The following is a 26241-nucleotide window of genomic DNA, read 5'->3' on the forward strand; positions in this document are numbered from 1 at the left end:
TTTCCTTCAACACTGAACATTTTTACTTCACTCACCTCATGGCAATGCTCCTAATTAAAAAAAAAAAGTCAATCTAGCTTAAAATTGCTTTTCTTAGAAAAGTATAATTAAATCATTATAGGCATAAGGTATTTCATGGTTTATTAATTTAAAAACAGGCAAAGGCACCTTCTAATAGAATTGACAAGGTCTCAAGGTAATAACATTTCCACATCAGTATGACTGATAACCATCTGAATATTAATATGTCCATAGATAACTGTCCAATTTGGCTTTTTTTTTTTTTTTTAAGTGAACAGTAATCTTATACTTGGGTGGCTGCCAGGGATGGGGAGATTAGGGGGAGATAAAGGTCAAGGCCAGACAGCATGAGAAAGTGTGAAAGGCAAATTGTTTTCCTTGACAACTGTTCTTGGCGTCTGGGCTTGCCCCTGACTGTGACCCTGACACCCCCACTAGGTTGCTTGATTCCCACTGCCCAGGTGGCTGTTTCCTTATTAACCCTCTTGGAACCTGCCTGCCCCATATCCCATCACTTGGGGCTGGACTCATTTTGGAACTGAATTGTGTGAATCAACATGGAAAGTCATATATATAGCAATTCATAATGACACCCCCTTGTTGTTGCCTGATGTTGGGGAGTAGGGGTGAGGAAGTAGAGGGAGGGGTGTACTAGTCCAGAGCCTGGTTTGTTGAGTTTCATAATAAATGCATTCCGGATGAGAGCAGTTTTGGAGAAGGGAGAGGCAGGTGACCCGCGTTCCCATGGGACTCATGAAGTGAGTGACAGCTGTGGATGCCCCCTAGGGGGCTCCGTCCTAGATCCTGGAACATCTGGCTGAGGCTTCTTCTGGCTCTGTGGGCTCATGGCATACCCTGTTACTATCCCTTCATCTGCACAGTCCCCAGCACTTTTCCAGGTGCTTTGCCAGATACAGGAGATGGCCTAGGTGGTGGACAGAGTCCTGGGGTGTCAGAAAATGTGGGGTTGTAGCTCCTGCCCTGCTGTTGTCCTCTGTATAAGACTGAGAAAGCACCCAAACCCCCTGGGCCTCAGTTTCATCATTTGCAAAGTTTGGGGTAGACAGACTGCATGATCTTCAGGGTCCTGACCCCTGTGAGAATTCTGTGGTGACCTCACTCAGTCCTTACCTCAACTATGAGAGAGAAGCGGTAGCACCAACCCAAGTCTACAGGTCAGGAAAGTGGCTCAAGGAGTCCATGGATTCTGGTTGGCCCAAGAGGCCAAGACCCTGAGTCCCCACACATGGAAGAACAAGCACAAGGGGGCCACTCAGCTGACTGCGTGTCTGGAAAGGGCTGAGTCCTGACTCTGGGGAAGGCAGGGGGGATGTGGTTTTTCTCTGGGTCAGTATGAAATTGCAGGGGGCTTCCAACACGACCATGCCAGGCAGGTAGGTGTGAAGAATCTAGTCTCACACTTTGGAGTGCATAAGAATCACTGGATGACACTGTGACTCTGATTTGGGAGTCTGTGAGGGGCCTAGAAGTGAGCACTTTTACAGGTCCTCCTGGGTGAGTGTGAAGCCGGACATCTGAGGATTGGGGCCTCTCTGGGGACAGTGGGTGGCGGGACAGGATGTGACCCTCAGAGGACAGGGAAAGCAGCAGACCAGCAGCCTACAGGCTGGGGCAGGGCACAGGGCCCTGGGGAGACGGGTTAAGGCCAATGAGATGGGCTGTGGGGGGCAAATACCTATCACAGCCATTCCAATTTTGTGCTGGGGCCTGCCCTGCTCCCAGGATCTAAGGAAGGATTTTGGAGAAGTAGAAACAAGAGCATTGCTCACTGTGCCAGAATGAGCACCCAGACTCGGCCATCACCTCATTCATTCCAAGTGCTGAAGCAGTTCCAGTTGCATGGCTGATGGAGCTCATGGGAGCGGAGCGTAACCTCTTCTCCTACAGAGGCTGCTGACCCCCCCCAGGTTGAGTGGTTGAAGGCATGGTGGTGCCTATGATCCGGGCACCCTTCTAGGTGCCTGACCCATGCTAACCCATCTAATTCTCACAGAACCCCTAGGAGGAAGGAATTAATATTACCCCTCGAAACACTGAGGCACAGAGAAGGAATCTCCTGAAGCTCCCACGACTCGTCTGTAGTCGAGACAGTTTGGTACTCAGCAGCTTGGGTCTCAACCATGTGTCTATGACTTCTCTAGAAGATGAATGATTTGCCAAGAGAAAACGATTTCCTCCAATCTCTAAGGGAATTTCCTTTGGTCTTGGGCAGGGTGAGGAGGCTGTGTAAGCACTGCTTAGGGCCACCATCCCCCAGTCCCTGGATATGTCTGTGACTCGGCCTTCAACAGCAGGTATCCCTCCCTGTTTTGCGTTACAATAAACACTGCCATAGAAGTCCTGCAGCAGTGGCTCTCTGCAGGTGCTGGCCACCTGCTTGTCGATCCTGCATTCAGTGTCCTTTCCTGGCTCTGTCCTGGCCACAGGTGTTTGTGGCCCGCAGAGTTAAAGGATTCCTGGGCAGGGCCCTGGAGACAGGGAGTGTTCCTTCCCCAGGAACCCAGTGTTCCTGTCGCAGCTCAAAGCCCCAGCTGGGCACCGAAGCATCCCGCTGCCCCTGGCGTGTGTTCTGTGATGGCTGGCCCCGCCTGGCTTGCCTTGTCTGGCTGGCCCTGTCTGGCTGGCCCCAGCAGCCGACTGACACACCTGCGGCAGACTCTGCTCACTGACCCTGGGGAGGGTATCAGAGTCTGCCGTTCAGACAACCACATTGGTTGGCGTGGGCTTGGGAAGGGGATGATGGGGACAGAGGGCTGGGTCAGAGTCAGCTGCCTGTGCCGCTCAGAGCTTGTAAGAGAATCTCTCAGGAATCTCTCCAGGAAGCTGATTAAGGTCATGTTCCCCAAACCTTTAGCAAGAAGCCTTTTCTCGGAGCAGCTGGAAAGGTTGGCTTAGGTTTCAAGTTTTTCACGAGGACCTTTCTGAGTCATTTGGTGCTCTGCTGTCTGGCTGGGACATCCTGGGTGAAGAGGTTCCCAGAATCGGGCTTTATCAGGAGAGGAATCAAAGGGCAGAGAGGAAAGTGGGAAAGAAAGGTGCTTTATTCCCAGGGTTGGGCAGTAGAAAGGGCATGGACTCTGGAATCGGAAGACCTGATCCTGCCTATTCTTTCTGCTTCTCCAGCTGTCAGGCAAGGACGGTCAGTGGGCTTCATGGTACATGTCAATCCCAGTCAATAGTGGCTACTCGGAGTGCTGTATTGAGGAGGATTCTGAGGCCCAATGAGGGCTCTGTGAGAGACAGTGCCCTGACTGACCAGCAGTGTTTGCCATGGGTATGGGAGTACAGGATGAGGTATGAGTGCCACACCTGCAGAGCCTCCTCAAAAGCCTCTGTTTGCTCCCCTGTAAAATGGGGTTATTATGCACGTAGGGAGTGGTGAGGTGTTGATGATATATCTATATGTCTGTCTGTCTATCTATCTATCCATCCATCCAGAATGCTCAATGGATGCTGGTTCCCTTCATCTTTTCCTCCTTGCCTCCTCCCAAATCCTGGATAGCCTTCAAAGATTTGCCCAAGTCCCTCCCTATTCTTAGAAATTCTTATTCCCTTAAAAGTGCTAATCCAAGATACCTGCTTCTTTCTGCCTCTCCTCCTACCTGTCTGGTTCTCCTGGCCTGGCTTGGTAGGGAAGAGCCTAAGCTTTGGAGTGAGGGAGGCCCGAGTCCAAGGCCTGGCTCTGCCATTTAAGCCAGCTATGGGACAGTTGGCTAGTTGTGTCACTTCTTGGAGCCTCAGCATCCCCCTCTGTGGATAAGTGTAGTCATAGTCCATCCCTAACAGTGTTGGAAAATTAGATGAGACCATGCATGTACAGCTCTTAGCATAGTGCTTGGCACAGGTAAGTACTCAATAAATATTAGCCATTAGGTTTATTGTGACTAGTCTTCAAAGGCTTAAGAATTTTTCTGTTTTTCATTCTGGTTGGGAAGGATGACAGCAAGATCCAGTCCCATTTCCAAAATATAATCAGTCCTGATCACTTGGTAATTAAAAAAAAACGTTGGGAGGGTGAATGGGAAGAGAGAACTGTCCAATCTCAGAAAGGCAACTTGCTCAGGCAGGCCAGATGGGGGGCAGACAGAGGGCCCTTTATACCATGTGGTTTTATGAGTCAGCATTAATCATAGCCTGACGATGCCTTCCTCTGATTAGTCTGGGGCCGAAGCGCTTGGGGTTTTCACCAGCCAGTTCCTGACGCCCACAGCCAGCTCTTTTACGAGCTGCTTGCTTTAGTTTCCACTGACATCTTGGAGACCTGCTTGATGGCTTACCCAGACCTGGGCGCTGGAGGCAGACCTGCATGCAGAGCCGCCCGGTGTGTCCCAGCACTGCTATTGTTGGACATCACCCTCTGTGGCCCGGATATGCCCCTGCCTAGCCCCTCCAACTGGCGAAGGCCAATTAACCATGCTGTGTTTCCTTACACGTAAAATAAGTCCTATTTCACAGGGTGGCTGAGCTCACAAATGCTGACATATTATTTTAAAATATGTCTTCAAAAAGTATAGCTTTTAAAAAAGCATCTTGCCAATCTCCACTTGATCTAGAAGGGAGTCCCCCTCCTTTCCCCCACTTAAGCTACAGCCTAGAACTGTGCTGCTCAGACTCTCTATGGTGAAGGATCAGTTTTTTTTTGTTTGTTTGATTTTTCCACCTATTGCAGAATGATTTCTGGGCTCACTGCATGAGATGAGAATGTAGCTCATGCCACATTGAGATTTCCACGTGAGTCTGACCACAGTGGAATTCTCTTCAGTGAGAGGAGGTCTCTGATCACATGCCTGGATGTCAATTGCTACTAAATTTCCCCAGCATTTCTTCTCAATTTCTGTACCTCTCGTTGTGGGCCAATCACAGGATTTTGTGGCAGTGTCAGTCCATGGACCACATGTGGCCAGAAGGGTGATATAGCACAAATACTCATCAAACCTACTATGTGTCCTGCATGGTGCAAGGTGCTGGATAGGATGCTGCACAGGACAGGCATGGTGTCTGCCCTTGTGGGCCTCGTTTCACTCCAGTGAGAGAGATGATAACTAAGCAAAGTTGCACATAAGATACCTTGCAATCAAAGCTTCTAAAGAAACACTGGAGAACTGAGAGAGAAAAAATGTAGCTGGAGGGTAGGTGGCATCTGCTGTAGATTGGGTGGTTAGGGAAGGCCTGTCTGGGACCTGACTGTCAGAAAGACCCAGCCATGCAAAGAGCAGGAAAAGGATATTTCAAGTAGAGGGAACAGCAAGTGCAAAGTCCCTGAGGAGCGCAAAAGCCTAGAGCGTTCCAGAGCAGGAAAGAGGAAGGTCAGGGCACTGTAAGGTAATGAGTGAGGGGTCATAGCCGGAGCTGTGGGAGGAGCCTGTGGGGATATGACCATGTAGGACTCTGAAGACTTTCCTTTTTCCCCAGAAGAGATTTAATTAAAATGCCAGGCTTGCATCTCTAAAACTGTAGGACCTTTTTAATCTCATTGACTTGTGGAAATCACCTAGGCCCTTGCTATTCCAGGTGAGGTCTGGGGGCCAGCAGGATCGGCATCACCTGGGAGAGTGTCAGGAGCGCAGAGTCTCAGGACCAGCTCCAAGCTTACTGGATATATTTCAGCAAGCTGTCCAGATGACGTATATGCTTGCTGAAATTTGAGGGGTACTGGTCTGGTCCGCTGGGTCTTGAAGGTGGCTGCATGTGGGATTACCTGAGGAGTTAAATGCCCATGTCTGGTGATGGCGATCCTGCAATCTAGAGCTTCTGATTTAATGGTCTGGGCTGAGGCCTGTGCATGGAGACTTGTTATGGGTCTTTGTAGTTGGGTGGCCAGGGTGTGACCTTGTCCTTCTCTGGGTGCCTCTTCCCTGGGGTTGTGTAAAGCTAGTTTGGTTCTCCCTTCCAAGCCCAAGAGGCCTCTGCTGTTGGAGAGGGGATAGAACTGTTTCTCTGCTCCCCCACAGGCCTGCAATGGGTATATCCCAGGCCACTTTGAGGGGAAATGAACATCTCACACATGAAGACAAGCACTCTGAGAGTTTGGAATGATAAACCATCCTTTGTTCAGAAGTGGGGAGCCCATAAGGAACCATGGACGACCCTGGACTAGAGCTGGAAGGGCCTTGGAATTCATAGAGACACTTTTATCCGTTTCGTGGATGAGGAAAACCAAGGCCCAGGGAATTTTCACTTCAAGATCACATAGCGAGGCAGGAGGAGGTTCAGAACTAGAGCTGTTCCTATCATTTCTATAATCTCGCCCTCTTCTTACCTCATCTTTGACATTCAGGCATGACGAACATGTACAAGGATAGGAAAACAACCACTTGGTTGGAGGAAGCTGCCTTACCAGTTTCTGGGTGACTCCAGGAGGGGCCCACTCATAGGTGATGGTGTCAAAGGTGGGATCTTTCCCAGTGGCAATGGGATTGGTCATGATCATCCGATTCCTCTTATAAATCCGGATGCCATCCCCACCTTTCACCCGGGCCGTGAGGGTGGAATACTTGGAGTCCATCAGCAAGCGGCCAATTTTCCGATCGTCTTCCAGCTCAGAGCTGAAGCAGTGGTCTTCGTGGCTGCATTTGCATGACTTGCATATTTTCCTGGGGTGAGAGGTTAATTGGGACATGTGAGATCAACCTCCAGAGAAGAAGAGCAGAGTCTCCTGCTGGTAGCATCTGCCTTTTTGAAAGCAAGTTCAAGGTTCGACTTTAGTAACTTGGAAGGGTTGGCAGCAAGACAAATGGTAACCTGAGATCAAAAGGCCTCTGGGATTGGGAACTGCATTTGGGAAACTATCAGTCTATCTGTAGGGAATGTAGGATGTGACTTTTGCTGGTAAAAAGAACAGCACATTTTTACTCACTTTGGGTGTGACAGCAAAGGCTGTTTCATTCATTAGAGATGCTCAAAAGCAGGAGTCTTTATGACCTGTGGGCTGAACCCGGCCCACAACCTCCTTGTGTAAATAATGTTTTATTGGAACACAGCCATGCTCATTCACTTACATATTGTCTGTGGATGCATTTGGGCTACAACGGCAGACTTGAATAATTGCAACAGAGACTGTGTGACCCACAGAGCCTAAAATATCCACGATCTGGTCCTTTGTAAAAAAAAAAAATTGCTGACCTCTGCTCTAAGGAATTATTGAAATTATCTCCCAAGATTCATGAGCCTTGGAACTTTAGCAGCTTTCAACTCTTTAGCAACCATAGTGAAGTTAGAATACAGCTGAAAATTTTCTTCAAGGAATGGGTGGATAGGACCCAGGGGGGAAGGGAATGAGCTCAGAAAACCCCGTGGGCTGGAGAGATTGATGTTCACTGGCAAGGCTTTGTGGTGAGGCTGAGAGAAGGAAAAGCATCCTGGGGAAGCATCAAATTCACTCGAAAGCCTGATGCTTCTGTCTGACAATTAAAAACTAAAGCATCTGGCTGCTTTGTGCCATGCTGTTAAGGTTTCAAAATCCAGAGTGTTCCCGGTATAGAGGAAGACCGCTTCCCTCCCTTTCCGGCCTGACACCTGAGGCCTGCTGTATCTCAGCTGCTCTCATGCATGAGATTTGAGAACTTGTTAAGTAAAGTGAGCAACGTCAAGACCTGCAACAGGGGTGAGGCAGGACCGAGCAGGAGAGCTGCCACCGCAGAAGCAGGAGTGCCTCACAGCCAGGCATGCCTGAAGGAATCCTCCTTTCTATCCATCAGTAGTTTTTTTTTTTTAAGATTTTTTAATTTATTCATTTGACAGAGAGACAGAGAGATTGTGGCAGGCAGTGGAGAAGCAGGCTCCCCGCGGAGTAGGGAGCCCGATGCGGGGCTCGATCCCAGGACCCCGGGATCATGACCTGAGCTGAAGGCAGACGCTTAACTGACTGAGCCACCCAGGTGTCCCTTCCATCAGTAGTTCTAAACTAAGGTCACACCCCCAGGAGGCAAGTGGCAACGTCTGAAGACACTTTTGACTGTCACTGTCATAATGGGGTGCTACTGGCTTCTATAGGGTAGAGGCCAGGGATGCTGCTAAACATCTGTAATACAGAGGACAGCCCCCTCCACAACAAAGAATTATCCTGTCCAAAATGTCAATAGTGCTGAGGTTGAGAAACCCTTGTCTAATGAGGGACGTCCCACTGCAACCTTCTAGGAGCCTACAGTTGGGGTGAGAGAGGGAGAGAAAATCAGATGCACACTGTAACAGAGAATAAGGTTGGGCCCTGTGAGGGCTGCATATGCTCTGGGATGGTTCTGCTGGTCTGGACCAGTTTCCCCCAGCCTGTAAGTATGGGGCACGTGGAAAAAGGCTCAGGGTGATAAGTGTGGGAGACAGAGGGTTACAGGAAGTTAGACATATTTCTCCAGTGCAAGGCTGATTCTTGTTTTTAATGCACTGATGTACAGTGTGACTTTAAGGCGGGGAGAATGCAGCATTTCCAGTGTTATCTGAAGAGAAGCTTGCAGTCCAAGTTCACATGCAGTGGGCTACAATTTGAGAAATGGTAAAATCGATGATCTCAAGGATAATTCCAGTACTTCCAAATGGAATATGACCCTGAAGATGATGCAGGGCAAAAACAAGAAGTCTTTTCTTTTTGTTCTCATAAGAAGGGGTTGCTCATTTTACAGAATTGGGGCACTTTATTCATAATAAATATTCTCTCGCCTCTCCCTTTTATGAGCCAGGCATGAAGGAGACTGTTTCTCTAGGGTAGGGGGTAGCACCACTGGTTTACACGTGGGGAGTGACAACAGCATAGGAGGAAGTGGGAGGAGGAAGAGGAAGGAAGTGAGGGAAAGCCTGGCGCCCCACGAGATCCTCTGAGCCCCAAGGCCTTCCATGCATGGAGCTGGGTGGGGAAGCTGCCATTTGCTTTTTTGGTTAATGAGACTCTCAGGATGCTATTAGAGATGCAGCGAATGCAAAACAGTTTGAAATGGAAAATGCTGACGGATATGAGATATTCTCTGAAACTGTGTCAATGTTCTTTCTCCCTTTATTCATACCATCATGTTGCCAGGCACTGTTGCTGCAATTCTATAGATGAAGAAGATACCCCTTAGACCAACTCCACTCTTTCCAGGCACCCAGACTGAAGGGGACACAGACACACCCAGAAAGAGCCTCAGTGGTATTAAAATGGCTATTTCTACAGTCTGTCCTGGGCTACCTGCAATGCTGGAAAAGGCAAAGCCTTGGACTCTAATCTCAGCCTGAACACTAGCCCAACACACCCCATGGTCAAGTTTCTTATCTGACAGTGAGATAGTTACATCAGGAGTTGGCATACTACATTCCATTGGCTGAGTCTGGCCCATCCCCTATTTTTGTACAGCCTGTGAAGTAAGAAAAGTTTTTACATTGTGACATGGTTGGAAAAAAAGATCAAAAGAAGATTACTGACACAGGAAAATGATATGAAATTTGAATTTCAGTGTCCTGAAATAGAGATTTATGGGAACATAATCACATTCATTCATTTACATATTGCCTATGGATGGTTTCACGCTACGAGGGCCAAGTTGACTAGTTGTGCCAGAGACCATATGGCCTGCCAAACCGAAAATGTTTATGAACAGGCTGTTTACAGAAAGGTAGCTGACCCTTGGTTTTCAAACTTTGCTGCACATCTAAATCACCTGGGGAGCTCGGTAGACTTGGAGATGCCCCACCCTGGCTCCAGCTAGTCAGATTCCATGGGTCCGGAGTGGGATCTGGGGAGGGGTACTTGTAATCCTGTTCAAAGGGGGATCTGGATGCCCATCAAAGTGCCAGAATCCTTAGTCGGTGCCTTTCAGGAACTTAAGCAGCTCTGGTTGACTTTCTCTGGTCTCTCAAAAAGCACAGGAAGCCCAGCTCTTTGGGCAGAGTCATCTGTGAAGATCCCACTGCCCCAGGGAGAAGAGGCAGAGCTAACACTGGCCACGTACACCAGCATGGAGACAGGACCTCCTCAGAGGGGGTGCCGCAATGAGGATGCTGGGAGAATCCAAAGAACGACCCCGAAGAATGTGAAAATGGGTGATCTGAAGAGCCAGTGGTCTGTCTCCCATTTGTCATACCATGTCCCCTGAAGGCTTCCCTCAGGGGTTCCCTGGGGTTCTTCTCCACTCACTGAAGTCAGTGTGCATTAAAAAAAAAAGCGATTAGGATTATGATAATATAAAAAAAGAATGTCTGCCTGCAAGGAAGAGACTTTCTGGCTCTCTCTGAAAAGCCTGGAGTCCTGGACGTGTGTGTCCCCCTGCCCTGAAGGGTGGGTCAGCCTCCTGAGGATAGCTCAGAAGGCCAGGGAACCTGACATGTCCATCAGGGAAGCAGGAAGCTGCAGACCGCCAGGGGAGCCTCCCCGTCTGTTTTCAAGAAAGTCTGCTCTTGCCTTCTCTCTGTACCCTTCTCTCCAAGTAATTCTACCATCTGCCACTGATACTAATTACCATGCTAATTCTGCTAACCATGTCACTAGTTTGATTACAGACAGCTTGCCTGAAACTATGGACTGTAAAGCCAGAAGTGGAGCCTAGAGCACATGGGCTCCAACGTTCCCATTTTTCAGACAGGAAAGGTGAGGCTTACAGAAGGGAAGTGTTTTTTCAAGCTGAGTCAGCACATGAATTTGTCCTATGATTATTAGTTGGGGGACTTGCTCATTAAAGCAGGCCGGCTGTCACTTGGGTCATTAAAATATCTTTCAAACTACTGAAAGTATGAGAAATGGAGCATAAAAATGCTTTCACGTGGTTTCCCCCTCTAAGTTTCTGGGACCTCCTGGCTCCAGTATGGCTTGAATTTAGGTCCCCGTTAAAGTTATTCCAACCAAAGACAACACTTGATATTTGGGACCTGAAGCTACAATCTGCATTTCTCAAGGATCAATTTACTTGATGTTCAAGTCCTTTGTAGAATGGCGGGGGGAATGTGGGGATTAAAACCGTGCTGACATTCCTGCTTATAGCCCAGAAGAACAGGGCCCAGAATTGCCATCCTGCCATAAACAGCTAGAAAACCAGACAAAATATGTTGAATGAACCTTTTCAGATGTCAGACAACAGGCAGCAAGGGACTGATCCTTGAGAGGGGAAAACATTATTGAACTGAGTCGGTGGGTGCATTCAGGGAACATTACCCCCTGCCCTAAGGATTCTAAAAGGAGGCATCCCAGCTGTTTTTGGAGAGCTGATGAGGAGTCAGCATTTTTCTGTGACACCCTGATGGCAGATTCAGGACCAGGGGACGAAAGCCTAGGGAAGCTGACTCTGCTCAAGACCAGAAAGAGCTCGAGTGGCCAAAATAGATGTGTGGGGCGTTCCCCCAATGGGGAGTGTGTTCGCTTTGGGAGGAATTTGTGTGGGGGACAGAGTGGGGTTTGGACGACCTTGAAGGTCCCCTGCATCCAGAAGACCACATGAGCTCCTGTGAGGTCAAGAACTGTCAGGGAACGGAGTTAAGGAACAGTCTTGTGCTTCAAAGGCTCATGACCCACAGTACTGCCGAGAGGTTGAGAGCATGGGGGTGGGGTTCACGAAGACCCAAGTTTGAATGCTGCCATGTACTGGATGTCTGCTGCTACCCACTCTCAGTTTTCTGACCTGCAAAATGGAGAAACTACTACCTACTGCTCAGGGTTACTTCAGCATTTAAATGTAAAAGACTTGGTTCAGCTCAATAAATGTTTTTGCAATTGCCATCTCACAATGGAAGTCAACAACTCTGAGACAAATACCTCCCAAACTGTGCTCCCCCACTGAGTGCCCAAGGAAACCCTCTGGCAGAAGAGACAGAAACTCCCTCTGTGCTCTCGTGCCCTACAGAGGTTAGCCTCTCTCTCCCAGGGCTACCGGGACAGTCACACAGGCTGTGCACTGCACACCTCCAGTGGGTGCCATCCATGTAGTAGCGCCCGGGAGTTGTGTGGTGGGGCGGCCCTACCTCTGGTTTTCAGAGTCCAGCTGGATCTTACAGCCCTCCCTTGTGGGTATGAATGCACCACAGCCTGGTTTTTAAGTCCTGTGGACACAGTGACTTTTATTTCGGGCCCAGGGGCACTCAGATCAAAACAGGGGCGATTACACAGTATGGGGAGATCAACCGCATGCACCAAGCCCCGGATACAGCAATCCAGAGAGGACCGGGCACCGACTAACAACTGCTCACATCTTCCCAGTGCGGCCTTGGTGGGCGGAGCTTGGTGATCCTCGCCTCGAAATGGTGTGTGAAGCACTAAACTCCTTTCTCATCTTGGCTCCCAAGGCCTCTCTGTCATTTCTGAATTAGGCAAAGCAGGAGTGCATTCACTCCAGACCAAGTCCTCCCTGAAATGCATGCATCTTAAGCAGTCCCAGCAGAGCAGAATGACCAGTGGTTCCCAGAAAGGACAGCCAAGAAATGAAAGCAGGCAGAGCCTCTCCTGACAAATTCTGTTACCTCCATGGATGTGGCTCGAAGCCTGAACACGTCCCCTTGCATTTCAAACAAGGCACACCTCTTGCTGACTGCTGCTGGCCCAGGGACATCTGGAAAAGGAGACAGAAAAGAGGGTGTTTTCCTTCCAAAAGCTTGGACCGGGGATCGCTTGACCTCTAAAAGACTTGGCATGCCAGCAAAGGGATTGTGTGGGGTTCAAAGGGCTCGAGATGAATAAGGCATCAGTTACTGTTTACCAAGAATGGAGAAGACCAGCCGGGAAAGTGGCCATAGGGCTGGCAAGTGTGGAAGGGTGGGGCCCTTCCCAATAAAAATGGAATGAGGCGGGGGCTTTCGGTGCTGTTGCCAGCCAGCCACCAGGGCTCCGTTGGAAACCCCCTGCTGTGAGGGATCATCTCCTCCTTCCTCCATATTCACCAGCTCCCCTGGTAGGTCCACTTGTCACTGGAATGGAATCTTCCAGCGAGTGCCTCCTCTCCCTCCTTTATTGTGATTTATTGATAGGGTGTGATTAAACCAAAGCTACAGGCACAAACAAATGTTCATGTTGCCAAATGTTTATAGCTCAAAGCATAACTTAAATATTTTGCTAAAACACGGAAAACCAGGAGCATTTGAAGTCTGGTGGTCCTTTGGAAGGAAAACAACACACAGGACAGGTTTTATTCTTCGTCACCAGCTGTGCTGCTACTGTGTTGAGACCCAGCTGGCTCTCCAATGGGGTCTTCAAATCAGCAGCCTCGGCGGGAAGCTTGCCAGAAACACGGCCCCTCAGGTCCTGCCCCAGACCTTCTGATTCAGAATATGCACTTCCGTGAAATTCCAGGAGATTTGTATTACATTAAAATTGAAGAAGAAGGGGATAGTGTATGGATCTGCTGGCTGAGAAACTTACCTAACTCTCCATCGGGGGTGGGGATGACTTGCTACAGTTAATGCACGTGTATTATGGTTTTATCACGAACAAGGCTTCATCAACTCATAAGATAAAGGGATATGCTCCTCATTCAACAGATTATTGATTCATCTAACCATTTATTTAGCACATGTCAGGCACAGGGATACATCATAGGACTCGGGTGTGCCCTAGAGGTACTCACAGACTAGAGGGAGATGAAGAAGCACATACTTATCACCTGCTTCTGGAAGGGGTAAGTTTGAGGCAGAGGAAGCTGCCTGTTATATAGCAGAAAGGCATGGACTTTGGAGCCTGGGAGACCTGGATTCCAAACCCAGCATCGTGACTCAACAGCCATCCTGGCCTTGGACACACTGGGCTTCAGTCTCCAGGGGTAAGTTTGAGGCAGAGGAAGCTGCCTGTTATATAGCAGAAAGGCATGGACTTTGGAGCCTGGGAGACCTGGATTCCAAACCCAGCATCGTGACTCAACAGCCATCCTGGCCTTGGACACACTGGGCTTCAGTCTCCAGGGGTAAGTTTGAGGCAGAGGAAGCTGCCTGTTATATAGCAGAAAGGCATGGACTTTGGAGCCTGGGAGACCTGGATTCCAAACCCAGCATCGTGACTCAACAGCCATCCTGGCCTTGGACACACTGGGCTTCAGTCTCCTTACTTGTCAAATGGGTACAAAGATAATGTATGTAAAGTGCCCGCTCACACTGGGTACTAAAAACTGGTAGCTGCTGTTATTTTGCACACAGACTTTAGGCGCACAGAGGAAGGTGTGAATAAACCTGTACGGGAAGTCCAGGGAGGCTTCTTAGAGGAGGTGACTCTGGATGGGGGTTAGGCAAAATGAGCAGGCAGAAAGGAGAAGGGAGAAAATGTGTAAGGGCAAAAAGATACGAGAGGACGTGATGGGTGGGATGTTGCAATCTGAGCATTACTCCTTTACTCTCTTTGCTTTTAAGTGGGGAAAAAACAAGCAGTGGAACATGGGAGACTGTCCTCATCGTTACGGTTAGAATTCAAAGAAGTACATGAGAAGACACACTCATTCTTCACAATATTTCTCTTCTGTACCTCAGATCTTCCCACAGTGACACCTAGCTCCCTATCTCTCACTGGACAGCTGCTGTTCACACCATGTCCTCTCGGACTGCGCTGTTCTCATGCACATTCACAACTCTGCGGAGTAAGCGCCATGCTGCACACATTTGATAGAGAGCATGTTCACATTTGTGCCTGGTCAGTGCTAGCTTCTTGTTAACAAAGAAAGACAAGAAGATGCTCACCATCAACTCCTCGTCCGAAGCTGGGGAGCTTTCCTTCACAGGTAGAACTTTGTTCTCTAAAACCCTGGCATCGAACACCTTGCAAACCTCCACCTCTCACTGCTTCTGCCTCTTGTCACCTTGGATTCTACCAGTTGAAACACAGTGATCCTTTCACGCTTCATGTTTGAGGGAGCCAATGGTTATTTTGGAAGGTATACAGCTTATGAATAAGGCTTCGTTGTTGGATCATTTTAGAAAGACCCAGAGGCAGCAAAGCCTGGAAACAGAAGAGCTATGTGGAAGCATTTCGTAAGTGGCAAAGCACCCTGCGTGCGGGCACTGCTGTTCTTCTAATGAGTGGCTGATTTAACAGTCATCCTATAAGGGGATTAGTCCTGATGCTTGGCCGGAGAGCTGGGCTGCCGGCTCAGGGTTTGCTTAGAAATAGTGATGTGAGGCTGCAGAGCACAGCAGAGCACGGCCCGTGGGGCAGGGCGCTGACTCTGTGGTGCGGGCTCTGACATTTATTAGCTGTGCAGCTAGAGGCAACTCATTTCCTTCCCCAGCCCAAGTTGCTCCTCTGTAAGATGAGAAAACTGGCCTGGATCGAGACTGCCAGAATCCTGTTCCACAGAATCCTCATTCTGTGAGATGTTGCAAAGGGGTCGTTGATGGCTGGGGGTGGGAACAATTACATGATCAAATAAAAATGGTGGACACTGGATGTGACATGGCTTTCGGAGCCTCTGAGGTGCTAGCCCAGCTCTTTCAAGTGGAGAGGTCCAGGCTTTGGGGTCACAAGGTCTGAATTTTTAGACCTAAATCTGTTCTTTTCTTCTGCTGGACTTGGGCAAGTGACTGGACTTGCAGAGTCTCCAGTTTCTCCCTCTGGGTCGTGGAGATAGTAAGAACCAACGTGCATAGCGGAGCTACTGGGAAGGTTAAATGGGTTGCTACAAGGAAAGGGCTTGGCATGCACATATTATGCACTGGATGTTTGTTCTCCTTGTCAGCACCCCTTGTGTAAATGGTCTGAGAGACCCTGAATCAGATGTTCTTAAAAAAAAAAAAAAAAAAATTCCTTTTCCAGCTTCAGAATCCTAGGGAACTTTAGAGGAACTACTTTCTAACTCCACACCTCATATACTTTCTTACTGTTGCCTTTGCTTCGTGTCAGTGTTGCCTCTCTGACTAAGTGCAGGAAGCAGAGTTGGCCTTAGTCTCCATCCTGCTAGTGGGACAGTTTCCATGGCGACAGAAATCCGTGGGAGAGAAAAATAAATGGCCTTGCAAGGAAGAAGCAGATTTGGGCCATCAGGCCACACTTGCAGCCAGTTTCCTGGCCGACTGCTTAACACAATAAATAGCCATTTGTCCCCTGCATGTCATTCATCCAGGAGCCAGACAGACCCGGCTGTGTCAGACACAGAAAATGATGATCCTGTTTATTGAGAAGAGGAAAACATCAACCAGAAGCAGTGTTTCAGACAAGATATTCTGGTTTATAAACAGTAGGTTTCTCTGATGTGGACTCTGTCCTGGATGAAAGATGGCATAGTGGCGGCTCACAGTAGCTGAAAACAGAAGAGCTTAAAAGGAGCCATCACTTTAAAAAAATGAGTTCCTGGAATGTAGCATCTATGCTATCATTTTTCCTGAGGGGAGATAACCTGTTTTGACAATTTTCTTTGGCTTGGGAGAGTAGGATGTTGTGGAACTGAATCGCATCAGGAACTTAAAAGGTCTTAGCTCAGGCCAGGAACCCTGGGGATGCAAGGGCTGGGGAGCAACAGGGCCTCCTCCCCCCTTTGATCATCTCCTTCAGGTGAACCCCCAGGGGAAGTCTTACAGGGGGGAAAATGTCACCAAGAACAAGGTAGGACAGAAATGAAGAAGGGAAAAGAAGAAATGCAACATGGAGTTTAGGAACGAATGTGGGACTCGGGGTTAGACAATGGGAATTCTCCTCCCATATGTAACTCGGTTTCCTCCTCTGCAAAATGGGTTTTCCCTGCCCCTTTTTGCCTCCATAGGGCTGTTGTGAGCATCAAGTCAGATTAAAAGGTTGTTTGTAAAGTAAAATATTTACCATTGTTAAAAAAATTACCCAAAACTTGGGCATAAGGCAGAAAAGTAGGTGGCAGGTCCTCTCAGTGGCATATGGTGGCGATAGTCCCCTCAAGGATTATCTAGACTTATTTACTTTGCTGTACTCCCAGACTTGGTGAAGCTACATGTTAACTTGGAGATTTTTGTCTGGTAAAGATACAAATATAAGGAGTTTTTATCTTTTTTAAAATAGATAACCTTTTTAAAAATAGATAACCTGAAGGTTATGGTTATTGTCCTATTAGCTAGTTATGTACCTAACCCATCAATCTTGTCCAAACATTAAATTTCCTATAAATACCCAGCCCCTCAAATGCTTTTTGAACTGGTCTAAATATCTTGCTGATTACTTCATTAACTAATGAGTTGAATAAAATCTTTGCTGAGTTTTATTTTATTTTTATAACAGTCATGATTTTACGTTTCTGGAAATTCTATCTTCAGACCATCATATGCCCTCCTGACCATCCGTGGGTTTGCTTTCTGAGCTAGGGTGTTCTGAATATTGACAATAAATTCTATTCCAGGTCAGTCACTCTGACTCGTCTACAGGTAAACTCTCTAGGCATATGTGTCATTAAAGATTATTAGCCAACATGATTTGCTGCTTGAAAACAAACCCTTTCCTCCCCACCAAGGAGAGAAGGTGGAGCGAAGGCAGTGGAGGGTGGAGTGAGATGAACTTACGAGAAGGTCTGGAAGAGAACTGCCATCATGAACAGAAAACAATGATCTCAGAAACTCCTCTACAGCTGTCACCAACTCCAAAATGTGAACAGCTTGACAATCCATGGAGTGATTTTTTTTTTTTTTAAGATTTTATTTATTTATTTGACGGAGAGAGACAGCGAGAGAGGGAACACAAGCAGGGGGAGTGGGAGAGGGAGAAGCAGGCTTCCCACTGAGCAGGGAGCCCGATGCGGGGCTCGATCCCAGGACCCTGGGACCATGACCTGAGCCGAAGGCAGACGCTTAACGACTGAGCCACCCAGGCGCCCCTCCATGGAGTGATTTTACTTACTTAAGCATTCTCTTCCTGGACACTTGACAACCCTGTGAAGTATAATCATTATTCCTAATCAACAGAGGATGCACGACAGTCTGAGAGAGAAGCACCTTGTCCATTCAGAATGCTCTAGACTGGAGCTCCTATGGGGAAGGGGGGCGGGGGGTCTCCTCACTCTACCCTCATCTGTACTGGGCTTGAAGCAAAAATGTAATAGCTTTCTTAATGATTCCGACTGTAGCTAACATTTATTGAGTACACCTTATGTCCTGGGCATATGCCAAGCATTTCATAATATTTTTGCTTGATGAGAGGTACTTTTAGTGACTTCATTTTCAGATGAGGAAGCAGGCCCAGAGAGGTTAAGCCTCTCTTTCAGGATCCAATAGCTAGTGAGTGGTGGAGCCTGGAAGTGAAACCAGGTGGGTCTTCCTTCAGAGCTGTGCTCTCATCTAATCTGCTGTGGTACTTTCTGCTAAGGGTACAGCACTTGACAGTTTACAAAGTGTATTTACATTCCTTATCTCACTTGGTTTTTCCAACAACCTTAGGATGTAGACATTTTGCATTTGGCTCATGAAAAAAAAACACACGCTCATAGAACTAATGGGATTTCCTGCTGCTCAGGACATAATTCACACTCATGTCTTTGGAATCCAGATCCTATGATTTCCTACCACACCAGGAGTCTCCAGACCTCAGACAGCCTCCTCCGAGTCTAGCCTTGACTCTGGGCATCAGGCCAGTTGGATCCAAACAGACGGGACAGTGTGTCTGTAGGAGTGGGAGGTCCCAGGTTAGGGTTGGGGGCAGCAGGACAAGGCCACGATCACCTTGGTCCCAAGATTTCTACCATCCAACCCAGTTCTGCTAAATAAACTAAAGTACAGATGTTCAGGCAATGGACAGGCCTCAGGGACAGCTGGAGAGGCAGTGGCCAGAAGAGAAAGTGAGTCAGAACCACAGGCAATGCCTACGGCAGAAAAGCACCAAGACACTGGCTTCCCTCCCTGGAAGCCCAAGTGAAGGACAAGAGGTCATGTGCACTTAGTACCAGACCAGGGAGCTGCAGCTTGCACTCCAACCCCAGGCCTGCTGATGACTGGACAGATAATGGCTTGGCGGACAGCATGCTGAAAACTGTCTTCTAGAAACTGCTACCACTTAAAAAAAGAAGAAAACCATAATAACCAAGCAGCAAGTCATTTCTGGGTTTATTCCCAACTCGTAATAGTTTGTTTATATTAAGGATACTAGCACCCATCTCATTTTGAAGTTGTATTGAGCTGCCTTTAAAGGAATAAGCATTGTTGAGTGTTAGATGTCATGGGGCTCCCATGATGTGGTCCACCTCACCAGGCCAAATGTATCTATTTCTCCTTCCATATCATCTACTACCTCTACCCAGATTCTCTTTCCAACCACCTGAGCTTCTTACACTTCTAAATACACACTGGGGATTCTGCACATGCTCATCTAAACCTCAGAGAGCATCACTCCCACCCACTCTTTAGGGACCAGCTCAAGTCCCATCTTTTCCATAAGAAAAATAATTAATAGCTGTAATGAGTACTAGGCTCTACAGTTTTCTAGTCAGTGTGCTATGCCTGAGCTCAGGCAAATCTTACACCACCTCTTTGAGGTAGGGGTCTTGTGGTAGCTCTCAAGGTGTGGTCCCTGAGCAGCACCTCAGAACTTGTTAGTAGTGCAAATGCTCAGTTTTCACCCCAGACCCACTGACACAGATACTCTGTGTAGGCCCCAGCCATTGCTGTTCAAGCCCTCCAGGTGATTTGGATGCACAATTGAAGTCTGAGAACCACTGATCCTTTATCCCCGGGCTGTGGATAAAGTAACCGAAAGGAAACTGATTGTCTTGGTTGGTCTGAGACTGAATCAGAGCCTGAATGTAGGACTTTAGTACTGAAACAAGGAAAGCTCTGGACCAACCACGATGAGTTGGTCTCCCGAATTAAGACTATTCAAAGAGGTCAAATTAAGGTCCTGGAGCTTAGATTTGAACCCAGGTCTCTCTGAATCCTGGATCTCCATTTTAAAAACCAATGCAGTGATGCCAAGAAGCCTTTCCCAGATATTTTAGGGCACTTATACTTATTTCTCAAGGAACTCCTATAACTGTAGAATTACAAATATAATTGGCGCCAGGAATTAGAAAAAGAGTGTGCCATGAGTTTGTACTTTAGTAGGGGGATTTGGCCTGGTCTGCGTGTGTTTGGAGGAAGCATTTCTCAAATTAAGCAGACACTCTGATTAGCATAAAGATCAGCCAGGCTCTAGTTAATAGGAAGATTCTGGTCTCACAAGGCTGGGGTGAGCCTGATATTCCATAGTTCTACCGACCTCCCAGCGAAAGCTGCTGCTGCCGGTCCGGGGACCACACTTTAAGGAGCAAGGGGCTACATCAGCGGTTCCCAAACTGTCTGCACATTAGAATCACCTGGGGAGATTTAACCACTTCCAGGCTGCATGCTGGAGCAATTTAGCCACAATCTCTGGGGACTGGCCACAGGCTGTAGTCATTTTAGAGGTTCTCTCTGCTAATGTTCAGACAAGTTTGGGAACAGCTGGGTCTCCCCATTGTACCCTCAGCAACTACAACATGGACCCTGAGGTTCTCAGCTCATTGGTTCGACCTCTCCTCCCACATTCTATTTCCAGACCACCATTCCCTACAAGGGGAGTTTTTTTTTTTTTTTTTTTAAGATTTTATTTATTTTTCAACAGAGACACAGCAAGAGAGGGAACATAAGCAGGGGGAGAGGGAGAAGCAGGTTTCCCGCTGAGCAGGGAGCCCGATGTGGGACTCGATCCCAGGACCCTGGGATCATGACCTGAGCTGAAGGCAGGCGCTTAACAACTGAGCCACCCAGGTGCCCTACAAGGGGAGTTTTTAACAGCATGCCTGACTTGCATTATTTCATTCTGGTCCCTTCCTCCCTGGCACAAGCCCGCCTCACAGGTTTTCATGCCCAATGCAGGAACGCTCTTAACAGCCAGACAAAAGGGAGACCACAGCTCTTCCTCTGCTTCTAAATTTCACTGGCTGGCTGGCTCCCTCAGGGACTCACACTGATGTTGAGACCCTTTGCTAGGCCTGAGGTCAGGGGTGGTCCTCCCCAGCCCAAGCAGGGACTGAGAGGTCCTGCCAGACAGAGGTGCCCAAGACACCTAAGGCCCAGATGGTCAGATGGTCACATGCTGCACCATGGAAAGTGGTCCCCCGCCCCCCTCGCCTTAAGAAATGTGATCCCTTTGGAGAGTGACCTGGCTGGGAAGTACAATGAGAGCCTTACATTCACTTTCCCATTCAAAAACCCCATGGTCTTGACAAGGTCTGGACTTCTTCCATTTTTTTGAAGCTCCCCAATGATTGAAAGAATAAGTTGCCAAACAGCCTTACAAAATCTTAACAGAGTAATGGAATCAGTACACTAACTAGTACAATAACTGTCATGTGCTGCCCTTCCTCAACACAAACCCTCCCTGGGACATGTCCTACATGCTACCAGAGGTAGAGACTGGGGCCCAGGAGCCCAGGGATGCGGGCTGAACAACACAGACTCTTTCCAATCTGTCTGCTCTTACATTCGGGTGACTTTGGGCATCCTATTCTCCATAATGTATATTTATTTTCTTTTCATGTAAAATGGGTGTTCCCCATCTTACTCCCTCCAATCTTAGGCACAACTATTGCTCTGTGTTCGTCTTCTGGCTTCTGGCTCACTCCCCTCCCTGTTGATGCTTGTACTCTTGCCGGGGAAGCCTCAAGCCAGGGCTTCAGTTTGTGGCCAAGAAAACCCTGTTCCCCCAAATAGGAGATGAAATGCGGGGTCTGTAGCCCCATTCTTGGAGGGTTCTATCTTTTATCCCACCTGGCCTTCAGATGGCTGGCTCAGAATATGGTACGCCAGTCAGAGGAGTGTGCAGACCTGGCTGCTGGTGGTCTTGTTCAAATTTTCATTCTGTACTGACTGACTTATGCTCTAATGCCATGCAGATTGCCATGGAAACAACTTAGGATAAAGTGCCTCCTAAAACCACAGTAAGTCTCACAAGGGCAGCAACAAAGACCTTGTCTATATCAGAAGTCATATCTGGGGGCACAAATGTTCTTCAGGGGACTGTGTGTGTATATGGACATGTGTACAGATGTAGGTGCATGTATGTGTGGGTACGTGTCCGAATCTACTGGTTCTACCCCAGGGTTGCTCCTTGGGCATTTCTAGTCTTCTGTCTGGACAAGCACAGATGTAAGGAAATCACTTCAACTTAGATATCCTTTTCCTGAATTGTGTAATAAGGATAAAAATGCACAGACTAAACAAATTGAGATGAGCCCAACTGATCTCGTACTCAGAATTCTACGAATGGAAAACTTGCTCTTTTTCCTTTTTTGTTTTTAAAGACCTATTTAAAGCAACAGAAAAGGAAAACATTTGGTGGGTGATGAGCTGATGGCAGAAATGCTTGAGTTGTCAGTATTTCAGGGTACAGATTCGATTATCTTTCCTATTAAATGGTTTGTGTGTACTAAATTGATTCCATGGGCCAGCTGTGGTTGACAGAGTTGGTCTGATGGATTTAGCCCATGATGTTAGGAGTATCTGGTGTCCCAAGCAAAGTTTTGAACAAATGCCCAATAAAAGAATACTTTTTACTGTCTATAAGAAATGTTCCCCACCCCCCCCTGCCCCCTTCTCTCTGTCAAGATAGTTTGACCAGGCTTGACTCTAGGAGAACTTGTGTTTGGGGCAAAATACACCATGTTCTCCTTACTATTCTTCCTCTCTCAACACATCACATTTCACAGGTAAAATTAAGTTGAAATCAGGGCAGCCAGCAAGGAGAAACAAATTCACAGAATCTCAGCGCATGCTGCTCTAGAGTGTGTGAGAGGTTAGCAGAATGGCTGGTGGTCGCAGCCCCTTTGGGGTGGTGAAAGAGGCCCGTTGCTCCCATGTCTCCCCCACCCAGCTGTCCCTGAAATGGGTCTCAATCCCTCTGTTCAGGCTCCTTGCTGTACAATGCCCCTGGGGAAGTTCTGGAAACCACTGGCCAGTTCCTCCTATTGCTTCTTTAGGAAGCTCTCCTCTCTCCTTTCCCCTAGAAACTCCTAACCACCATGTAGGACCTGTTACATACCCATCCACATGCAGGCACACACACATGTGCACACATCCACACACATGCACACACACACAACCTTCTATGGAACAATTCTATACTTGTCATCATTTGTTTGGTTCTGTCTTCCCCTCCAGGGAAGGAAATTATTGGAGGTTCCCAAGATTCACATAATGTGTGAACAAAAAGGGTTAATGTAGCTATGAAAACTGAGTAGAAAAGCAAATCCATATGTGGAAAGGGAAATATGAAATGAAAGGTTTCTCTGTTTAAGACCCTGCTCTAGCCTCCCTACCAATCCCTCCCTCTTCTTCTTTCAGCCAACCTTCACTGACTTGAGGCTGGTTCCAGAAAAGCAGGGATGCACAGACCCAGGGCCATGAACTGAGTAGGCACACGGAAGCCTGCCTTTGGGCAACAGCTGAGCCCATCCTTAACCGGCTGCATCCTGAATATCCCCCGATTAGAACGAGCTATCCGCAATCATACATGCCCCCGTTGGCAGGCCTGGCTGGCTGAGTCTGTTAGTAATGTCTACCTCCTACCACATCATTACTTGGCATAATGGAGCAGACACTGTGAGTGCTCCGCTAGCCGAGATAGGGGATTATCTACCCCTTTTTCTTTCCATCTGCCTTTTTGGTAATTTTACTCTTTTGTATTTTTAGCACTTTCTTAAAAAATAGGCAAAGAAGCCATAAGACTCAAATCAGTACATTTTCCAAGGGTTTGTGGCTCTTGGAAAGGCCTGATGCAAGGGACCTTTGGACGGAGGAGCTCTAACAATTCCATGGGACAATTCACATGGCTGGGCTCCTTTCCCACTTGGCAGTGGCCAGAGCCCTTGAAGGTGGGTAGCCTTGAAATATTCGTAGAATAGCTCTTATCTTTCAAAGGTGAGGAGGCTGGGGTCACTTTGAAAAAGAGGAGTATGGAACAAGGCAGAAAGTTCCAAATCCTAAATTGAGCGATTGATGGCAGGCTGATGGCATCCGTGTGATGGCAGTGCATGGAAAATGCAGGAAATCATCAGGCCCTGCTCAGGACTCTGACTCCTTTGTTTAACATTCTTTTGCCAGAGCAAAAATGATGGTGAGCGAGGGAGAGAGGAAACCAGCCTCCGTGCCGCCAGCTTCTTGCTGACAGCTGATGGGTCCGCATGGTTGAATCCAGAGCAGGTCCACAAATTTTATGTATAAGGGGCCCTGCTGGACTGAAGCGATAAGATTTTTAGGACTGAACTACTATTTTCCTTTGACACCAGCTCCCTTTGAACTGGCTACAGACGCTGCCCAGGCTACCATGAATAGCGAATTGCACAAATGCAGACTGATGAAACCATTCCCTCCTGTTTTTGAGAATTACCTGTTTTTAGACAAGAAAGGCCATTATTTGAGGGGTGCCCTGCTTATTTGAAATAGACAGTGTAAGGAGGGTCCTCCTACCTCTCCCCACGTCCAGACTTCCTAGGGATCTTTTGAGACCACTAGGTTCCCAAAGTGTGGGCACTGTTTTCATTGACTGTGAAAGGGATTCCCATAGAGCAAGAGTGGGGCACGGCATTTCTTGCCAAACTGTTTCCAGAGGCTCCAATGCTATCTTTTTAAAACTTGTCTTTTTTCTTTCATGGATAGGCCCTGCCGGTTCTTGGGAAGATGTAAGTAAAGCCACTGGTCTCGCTATGAGCCAGAAGTTATCCAACCCCCTTGGGAATTTTATCAGAGATTTACCAAGTGGTTTGAGGGAAGTTAAGATAAAAGAAAATAAAGTCTTTGTAGGATTTCTTTATTCTCCCCTCCCCCATCTCCTAAATGAGAACAGGCGGTTGGTGTCCCCAGGCCTAATACCTTCAGGCCATACTTGGAAATTAAAATCTAATTGGTTTCATGGTTCTTAGGTTTCAGCCTTTAGCAGACTCCTCCTCAAGGATAAGACTGACAGCTTGAGGCTGGCAATGCTGAACTTATTATACTGCCCCAGTTTTATAAGACCCCTGATTTTAGCGCCCTAATGTCTTTTTAAAAATTATTATGTTATGTTAATCACCATCCTAGCACTCTAATGTCTTAAGAATATCTTCCTATAAGGATGTTAATTTGGTGTGTGTGTGTGTGTGTGTACGTGTCTGAATTCTTGCAGCATTACTGATCTAAGGATAACACACATTTACTGGAGTTAATTTTGGAAATGGAGAGACTTAGCAAACCAAGCTGGAGAATTTTTAATCTTGCTTATCTGAATCTTAATATCGTAATAGGAAGTGTGCCATGTAAAAATATAGCAGTGTTATTAAAAGTCTGGAGCCTTTGCTTATGCAAATGATTCCTGCTGGGAATCTCTACATGTAAATTCTTAGGTTAACTTATGACAGTGGAAGCCTTGAGACACACACACACACACATATTTCCTTCAGCCAGCTTTGATATCCTTCTTATAAATGACTTCCCTCTTCTTTTTCTTCGCTATCATATATTTTTCTTTTTAAATTTTTTTTATTTGTCAGAGAGAGAGAGGGTGAGCACAAGCAGGGGGCAGAGGCAGAGGGAGAGGGAGAAGCAGGCTCCCCGCTGAGCAAGGAGCCTCATGTGGAACTCGATCCCAGGACCCTTGGATGACCTGAGCCGCAGGCAGACGCTTAACCCACTGAGCCACCCAGGCATCCCTATCATCATGTTATTCAAACTAACACTAAATACATTTTCAAATATTTCATCCTTTCCTTGATTTCCCCTCTCCCTAATGAACTAGTTGTATGTAACTTTATATAGTGGAATTCCATGTTTAAGAAAATCTGACACAAGGAAATCATAGATTCTTAGAAATGAAAACACCCTGGGGAGTATTTAGGTCAAGTTTTTCTAAGCCTAGTTTTATGAAACAGAAATTAGCAGATGGTCATTCACTTTGCAAATAATTCATTTTCAAGGACTCACCTTTTGCAGCTCATCTAACACAATTAAAATGCAAAATCAGAACTACAGAAGCCAAGTCACTTTCAGAAAATTATCTCTTGAATAATTTTAGGATATTCATTTAACCATATGCCCCAGGAAAGATGCCACATTCCTCTGAGCCTGGCCATACGCAGTGCTTTCTGCTTCGAACATTTCTCTCTCCGTTCACCCGACTTCTATTTGTCCTTCAGGTACCCCTCTCACACGGTCTTAGAAACCCCTACATTTTGTACCGCTTTGTAGTACCCATCACGATTGTAATTATTCAATCCTGAATATAACTCTTTAATGACATTCTTTCCTGCTAGTCTATAAGCTCTATGGGGGCAGGGTCCCCGTGTATTGAGTTTATTGCTCTACCAGTGCCTCAGATACTCCTCGCACATATAGCTCCTC

General features: G+C 47.4%; 1 protein-coding gene across 2 annotated transcripts in view; it reads right to left on the reverse strand.

Moving 5' to 3' along the window:
* Positions 1-26241, reverse strand: part of LMCD1 (LIM and cysteine rich domains 1) — a 59034-nt gene that overhangs the window by 16742 nt on the left and 16051 nt on the right. The window contains exons 2-3 of one of the 2 annotated variants that reach the window (XM_045861928.3): positions 12454-12542; positions 6380-6635 (exon numbers count right to left, since the gene is read on the reverse strand). In XM_045861928.3, the coding sequence (XP_045717884.1) occupies positions 6380-6635; positions 12454-12542 (345 nt within the window). The remainder of the gene's footprint in view (positions 1-6379; positions 6636-12453; positions 12543-26241) is intronic. The other variant, XM_064593228.1, reaches the window with a different exon arrangement.

The sequence above is a fragment of the Mirounga angustirostris genome, unplaced genomic scaffold (genome assembly GCF_029215605.1).
Source record: "Mirounga angustirostris isolate CCGP_5_RB_7025 unplaced genomic scaffold, mMirAng1.0.hap1 SCAF_1, whole genome shotgun sequence".
Taxonomy (NCBI): Eukaryota; Metazoa; Chordata; class Mammalia; order Carnivora; family Phocidae; genus Mirounga; species Mirounga angustirostris.